At 43.3% G+C, this 8245-nt stretch overlaps 1 protein-coding gene across 1 annotated transcript; it reads left to right on the top strand.

Annotated features, from left to right (window-relative positions):
* Positions 1-7077: 7077 nt before the first annotated feature.
* Positions 7078-8019, top strand: T265_03015 (hypothetical protein; the record flags this gene model as incomplete). Its single annotated transcript, XM_009167405.1, has 1 exon — positions 7078-8019. The coding sequence occupies one exon, from the start codon at positions 7078-7080 to the stop codon at positions 8017-8019; it is 942 nt and encodes a 313-aa protein (XP_009165669.1).
* Positions 8020-8245: the final 226 nt, after the last annotated feature.

Here is an 8245-nt window from a genome sequence, read left to right as displayed (position 1 = left end):
TAAACTCTGTCAAACTCTTTCAATGTTAGTGAAATAGTGAAGTCAACCGGGGTACACGTTTCGTCAAGGGTAGATCTAGTGAAAAACTGTGCAATGAGTTGTGTCCGGAAAACCTGGCCTGATGTGTGTGGACAAGGATAATTAATTCTCAATCAATCACATCAATCTATCTGCACTTTACAAATTGGCTAAATACATTTGGAACTACTGAATTCCTCAATCCTGCACACCCAAAGCAGTTTTTTTATACTAATCACTCACCGAGGGTGGTCACAATAGAGATGAACATCTGAGACTTCAACTGGGGATAACAATTCTGCTCTCGTAACCGTGTTATTTTTTAGGGTTGTCTGGTCAGTAAGACGGCTGGATTTGCGTTTCTACGGCTTGGCAACGGGATAAAAGGGACTGGCTGTTCTGTGCTTAGTGCGCTGTGAGTTGAGGTCTCATTGTATAGTTCATCGGTCAGATCAGACTGGAACACCGGACCAGAAGACCTGAAATTAGTTGACAGATACTTGTCTTCATCTTGTGATTTTTTTTATCGGAAGCCCACCAACCAGTTTACAATTCACCCAGTTGTTCAGACACTTTTGGAAGTTGCTGGGTGATTCTGAGATAAGCGAGCACGTATGAACATCGTCCTGGTTGATCGGGATTTGTCGGTTATGAGGAAGCTCCTTCTCAGTAGGCGGTCACGTGAGCACAGAAATCCAAACTCTTGCAAAATGCTGGCCAATCTAAGGAACTGTCCCATAAACATGAGTCTAGTGTAGATGATAATCAGTTTGTTGGTCTGCGTTACATTCTTTAGTCAGTCAGCCCGTCATAGAATTCATCCATCTTCTAGCGAAGCCATGAAATTACAGTGAGTCACTATAAGGTCACCTTTACCTTCCACTGTACACAGGTTTCGCCATGCTTCCAAGTTTAGAGTATGATTCTCCCACAATTCACCATTTGTCGCCAGAAGACATCTCACTCCGTCACGCAGATCGCATGCTTCATCATAGTTTATCAAAGTAAAAGCTGATATTTTAAGCCCAGGTACCCCTCTGATAGCCAAATATCTATTCAACAAATACGTCTATGTTACAACGATGTAGTAGTGTGTGAACATTGAACCAAATAACCTCAACACCCTCAATTTTGTTGTTAAAAAAGTGGAATCCATTTTGGTGACCAGGAGGAAGTATTACTTTATTGTTATTATTATTATTACTAGCATATTTTAGTTCGGTCGAACACGATCTTTCAGCACAATACAGCATTTCATCAGCAAGCAACACCTAACAAATGAGAATGTTCCCAATCGCTTCCATGGTGTCAAGACAAGAATTTTGTCAGAGTGGGGACTCAAATAGAAAAAAATACTGAAAATCCGTCACGGCTGCTTACTTCTTGCTAAGCGATACTTCGAACTCCAGCGGTAGAAATGACTACGTACACATGAACTCTGGTCGTTCGAAGTGACGTATGAAATAGAATCGAATTATTAAATACATTTTGGAAACGAAGGTTGACAAAAAAGCACTAATTTGTCTGAGGAGTAACCAAACTACCCCTGAAGCTATACGAAGCAGATATTTTACTCGCTAAACTGTACCAGTAACAAGGAGTTGATTCAAGGTGGCAGTTTGTTTTACCTCTATAACCGGTTTGTTGTAACTCAAGATTCAAGCTAACTCTCCTGTGTTCCAGTAAAGCGGATTCATTGTGGGTTTCTTCACCTACAGAACACGATTTACTTAGGGTTCGCCCTCACTTAGCCACGTGCTTACAAAATTGCTAGACTTGGGCACTCAGGAAGTATTTCAGACCTCCTGATTTCTTGTGGTAGCGTGGCAGTTGGGTACCGAAAAAGTGTTCAACGACTAAGATTTTTTGAACCTGCGAGTCCCGAATATCCGGCTTATAACGTCGTTAGGCAAAACTCCAGGCAAATAAATGCAAAATATTTGCACTAATGCTGAATAGAGTCACTTGAATTATTTGTAGTATCTGCTTGTCACCTATGAATGTGATAACCAGAGTTGCATGTGCAATGTATAGGTTATGTACCAAAATATAAAGTCTAATCAGTCCACACCTTCACTGTTTTGATATTCACCATTTTTTTTCGTAAAATTGAGTTTCCCCACTTTCATCTAGACGATATGAGCCAGGTTGCATTATCGTCTCGGGAGCTAGATGGCTTAGTGATTAAAACACGAATTTACTGGCCGGAAGACCCGTGGTTGGAACCCGACCTCTGCATCTCAACTTCTCCTATCTAGGCTTGAGGGACCTTGCAGTATCCCGGCCCTTGTGCTTCCTTCGGGTTGCATGGCAGCTAGACACCGGAAGGGTATTACAGCTGAACGATTATCTACAATATCGTCTCAGGAAAGCAATCAGTTTTCTCTAATTTCATACACATCTGTCAAACTTCGGTCAACAAAACTTACCATTCCAGTCGCTCAGTATTTCAACAGACCCAAAAGTAGGAGAAAGTCACCTCTAATGCCACCCTAATGTAACCACTGCTATTGGAATGGCACAGTATGCCTCAAAAATACCAGTGCTCATTGTACAGCCGCCTCTGATTTGGCCACTGATGCGATTCTTCGAAAGATTCTCCTTAGCGTCTTTTGTGATACTGTCGTTTCCTCTGTGGCCGCGATTCGTCACTCATATCAATTTTCCTTCTTCACTTTGATGACATGCGCCAGGCGTTTTGTTTTGGCGTTGATTAAACCAACATGATCGTTTTTGTGCTTCACTGCTTACGTGCAATCCCGTCGGACGCCACTGCGTTAGCATTGTTGTAGCCGAGACCAGCAACCGCCACATTACGTTGACCAGCCTCACTCAGGAAATTCACCGCCTAGTCAAAGGCGATACCACAAAGTCACTTATAGCCCAGTCTATTTTTTTTTAACTCAACGTAGCTTAGGAAATTAAACTGGATTGTTTAGCAGAAAGTCCGTTTCATCTGTGGAGTATAACAGAAAAACTAAAAGCAAAGTTTTAGCTGGTGATGAAATCCATGGGAAATATTGGTGATGGTTTGCCAATCTGAAAAGCTGACATCTTGTATTACTTAAAAGTGGTGATTATAGTATTGTAAAAGACACTTCGTTCCGAAATCAGCGGGATCAGCGCCACTGGTAGAACAGTGCTGTACACATTCTGTGTAAGCAGAAGGGCAAAAGTGTAGAATACCTCCATGACATACATAAATAGCGATGTTACACAGAAGGTCAGTACAACTGAAGTACTAGATTTTCAACTGTGTACCGACCATTGTATTCGGTTTTTGGTGGGTGAAATTTGCGCAACAGTTAAAGCAACTTCGTCATTTTTTCTTCACTTCTGTTTCAGATACGATCGAATCCTGTTCTAGTACTGTCCTTATAAGCTGGGTCAAAACAGCCAATATTGTCATATTCGACGATCGATGAAAACAGATCCCGCTGTATTGGTGAGATTAAAGGACATCAATGTATTCATGGTGTACAATACTCAAAAGCTGTTATCCAACAAAATTCACCTTCACATGCATTAACATCCCGTGTACAGCACAACGGGACCCTTGCATTATATATTTTATAATATATAATGTGTATAATATGTAACAATATAGTGTAACATTCTTTTAGAGGGAAACTCCTTGTATGGAAGAGTAATCAAAAGTAAAACAACAAACAGTGAATGTGCTGGTGGTCACTAAATTGACCGGGTTCTGAACAGATTCATCCGTGGGAGGGAAATCTTGGAAGAAGTTCTAAAATTTGTCTGGATGCCGTGTGCGTGTGTGTGTATGTGTGCGTGTGTGAAACAGACGGGCAGTCATCTTCTCAGAGAAAGAGAGAGTAACAAATAAGCCATCGTCACAGTGGAAATTGGAATGGCAAAAGCGAATCCAGATCCTTTTTGCACTCAAGGCAGTAGATATTCAGTGACAACAGAAAATAGAGCGCCAGCGAGAAAAGCAGCAGCAACAACAACAACTTTTGAGCAGCAGAGAACTCGTCTGCGTTCACCATTTTAAACGATCCCAGTGGGAATGCCCTCGGGCTAACCCGAAAATGTCACACATACATGTATCAGAAATACTTTATCCCCTGGGGATGGAGCTATACTCTCGAGAATCACCGACTCCCGCTGAAACAGTGTGTATGAATGGAATAGCTGAGTGGGTTGGTGGGTGGTAATGGGCTGTAGTTGGAAAAACAGTCAGAATAGAAAAGCGGTTCGCCCATCTGTCACAGACCACAATTTCTGCCCAACCCACGTGTTCCAATGTAAGATAACAGGGACAGTTTGTGCACATGTGGTGAGGTTCATGGTTCGAACACGGGTAGATCTTCAAAGCTCCCTTGGGTCACGCGCATCGGTTCACGCATGTTCCGAGAAGTTGGAAGTAATTTAATAAATGTGAGACTGGAATTTCCTAAAAAAAGTCACATGGGGATCAGACACACGAGTTATCTTCATTGCATATTTGAGGTAGCCCGTTGAAGTAACAGCCCGAGTAAACGGACAAGTGATTTGAACGGCCTTTTTCCTATTTCAGTACGACTCTTCTTGTATGAAACAATGGAGGGGCCCTCAGAGGTTCATGCAACTGGTAGTGCTGTAAGTTAGATTCTGAAAATCTGCAATGTGAGATGAATGTTGCCTGTGTTTCATCACGGCATCCTGAACTCAGGGGAATCGACATCCGAACTATCTGGTCATTTTGAAGTAATGTCGGCCTTGCTCGGAGAAGACTGTTGTGATAATTACTTGGACCATCACAAGCTTTCCTGATCAGTTGTCCTCTACCGTGTGATCGGCTCATGTTTACCCAAGACAACTCTCACCGAAACACAACACCGATTTTTCACTGCCTTTGAACACCAGGGTACGATTGCCGGTTTCTGTTTTACCCACACCTCTTTCCGTAATGCCCTGGTGTGGCCTTTTTTAATGGTTGTACGGTGTACATTCCTTGGATGGTAGAAGCTTGAAATGCACGAAGAATAGGATTTCCCAGTCACTTTGCTAGTGGGCTACTGTACGGTAATGTGAACAGTTGTACTAAAACTGTAAGTGATCCCATTCATGGACACGGTGCGCACTTTCGTATAAACTTAAGTTCGAAAATTAACCGCCGATTTACATAAAAAACGCCAGAGCAGCTAGGAATGAAAACAAGCGATGCAATACATCTCAGAGAGTTTTTAATACGCATTTATTAGGACTACTACTACATTACTTCATCTCTGTGTTCCGCATTTGATGCCTATGACTCCTCGGGGGAGCTGTAAAACAGGCTTTCCACCCAGCTCTCTCAACAGCACCATGCTTTTAACAGGGTCTTGACGTGCGTCTCGTCAGCAATTTTGGTGTTGGAAAGCTACACCTGAAATAGGCACATATTTCATCAGGATTCTTCACAATCATCTAGGAACCTCGGCTCCTTTATCGGAAACCAGTTTTGAAATACCTCCGGAATTCCATTAACCAATCACTGTCTGTCTAAAATCCGAGTTATGGTGATGTTCATCCTCTTTCAACATAAACTCCCACATCGGCGCGTGCTTTGATGTGTTTCCAAGGCAACTGTTTCAAACCTCAAAATTAATGTTCACCAATACAATTCTCTCTGGGATTCAGGTTTCTCCAAACGCTGAGAATTCTTGATTTTCACTTCTCGAGTATCTGTTATATGTCTACAGTTCACTGGGAAACGCTTCAAATCGATCTATGAGTCATCGTTCCAGGAACCGCGCCACCTCGTTACGTCATTTTGAGTTCCGTTGCGTTGGATAGACGGATACGAACACGATTGACACTGATCGGAACTTCCGCCTGGGACGAAGCTCAGCGATCTAAAGTACCACCAGGAAAGAATTATGCAATATTGATTGGTGTGCTGGTAAGTGCAGTGAACAGTCAAATAATCACTGCAGTGCTCGTTCGGTAATCAAAACCTATTCTTTTTACTAGAATTCCGAGCATACACGGTAAATGTTTTTCTGCCAAGGCGCCCAGCAGCACACCTTGGTAAGTGCAGTGAACAGTCAAATAATCACTGCAGTGCTCGTTCGGTAATCAAAACCTATTCTTTTTACTAGAATTCCGAGCATACACGGTAAATGTTTTTCTGCCAAGGCGCCCAGGCAGCACACCTTTAGGAATCACCTAATCTCTCGAGACACAAATAATTTTGAAGAAACTCTCTTTTTCGGGGCAGTCTCTTCAGGTCTATTGCTGTAAATGTACTTCAAACCCTAATGTAGTTGCCATGCTCTGTTAGCTCGCGGCCAGTTCACGTTGCCTGGAAACTTCCCAGGCGGTAACATGCTTTGTTACGGTCTTTTTGCCAAAGCGGATTTCATTTAAACCGCGGTCCTTTACCAGACTTTACCTCATTGTGGCTTTAGCGATTCCCGTGTGGTTAAATGCCCAGTGTGGATCCCATTATTTGAATCTAAGTTTCAGCTTACAACAATTACGATATATACCAAGATAAACCACCAGTTGTGGACTAACGTACACTGGTTTCCCGAATCAGTGAATACATTGATTTCGCTTTATTAATACGCACGTGGTCCCTTTCCCCTAATGTGTGATCATACGAGGACATAGTGACAAAACTAATATTCAGCTAAAAATATGCATTTCCGGCTATGGGAGTGTTGCGGACGTCCGTTTGTTCCCACCCTAGTTCACATGGTCGGTTCTTCAGTTTGCGAGTCCAGCTGAACATACAGATGTGGTCAAGCTAGGCAGTTAGAACTGAGTTGAATCACGTGATTGAATAGATTTTTTGCTAGTTGTGTGCATGTTGCGGTACCCTTGCTGTTGATCGTCTTCTCTTGCTCCCCCCACTTCTCCGCTCCCCCCTTCCAATTTGCATGGCTGTCCAGGCCACCACGTGGCCAATCGGCTGCACACGACGGCACATGTGGACATTCATATGTTCGCCCGACGGCCACGTGCTCTGATTGGCCGAAAGGTCGCGCCGCCTGACGATGAAGTGGACAGTTTGCTACGTTCATAACCAGTGTTCCGATACTGCACACGGGCCACAATCGTGCGACTATCATGCCGGGGGAGAAGAAGCTACTTTGTCCTGATCGGCGCCTGTTTTTCGATTCAACTTGTAATTCTGTGGATAGAAGTGCAGTGAGTGCCAAATGTCAAGAAGCTGCCAAACAGGCATGTCGCCAAAGCGCCGAACGGTTACGTGAACTATTCAATTTTGATTTGAACGCGATGTCACCATCAAGACCGACGAGTTTTCTGCCAGACAGAACGGGAGCTGCTAGGACCCTGTGGACAACAGAACGTTCCACGTGGAAGAATACGGTTTGTTCCTCCATGCCTGCATCACCTTGCGAGGAGTGGATGACTGGATGGCATTGGGAAGCCATGGACACAAAAATATCCTATGTTCCACAATTCTATCACACCCAACGTTATCACTCAGATGGTTATCTGTCCAGTGGCTTTACACCACCAACTCCAGTCAAGGAACAACCAAGAAAAGGAAGCTGTCGTAAGAATGCATCGGATATTACTCATCATTTGCAGCATGAGAAGTTTTCAAATGGGCAAGAGTTAACACTGACTTCAAAAACGCCAACCTTATTCAGACTTTGGTGTGCTCGTATTCGACGTGCTTCTTGTGCTGATAACACCGCGCATGGAGTTACTGAACACAAGAGTCGTTGTGATCCAAAACGTACTCAATCTTCGGAACGGCTACCCGCTGCTCCCAGGACTACTCTTATATCAGTACCCAAAAATTCTCCGGTTAAACCAATCGTCATGAGACAACCCGAAAATCAAACAAACGGTCCCGTCTCCATCACCTCCAATCAGAGTATAGAATGTACTACCACTCGAAAGTCTCGGGCCGAACTTCCATACAGTGATTCGAAAAGTTCGACGACACAAAACGCTGGAGAATTGGCTCCAAGAAAATCACTGAAAGAAAGACGATATCGTCAGCTTACTTTGCACGGTAATTTTTCACCAAATTAATGCCAGTATTATATGCATGTGTATTAGATTAATCAGTAGCTTGTAACAACTTAAATGACACTGGCCAATGTTCAATGAGTAGCATTCAAACTTTACTGGTTAGTTTTATTTTCGCCCAGCTTCTCCACAGACCGAATGTGTTCATGCCATCATCCAAACCGTAACTGAACGCAGCTTGTCAAGTTCACCAGTCACGTTATCACTCCAACTAATCAGTGGGTCACTG

This window comes from Opisthorchis viverrini (assembly GCF_000715545.1).
Source record: "Opisthorchis viverrini unplaced genomic scaffold opera_v5_41, whole genome shotgun sequence".
In the NCBI taxonomy this organism is placed as follows: domain Eukaryota; kingdom Metazoa; phylum Platyhelminthes; class Trematoda; order Opisthorchiida; family Opisthorchiidae; genus Opisthorchis; species Opisthorchis viverrini.
Note: the sequence above shows the minus strand (reverse complement) of the source record. Positions and strands in the feature narration are given on the sequence as shown.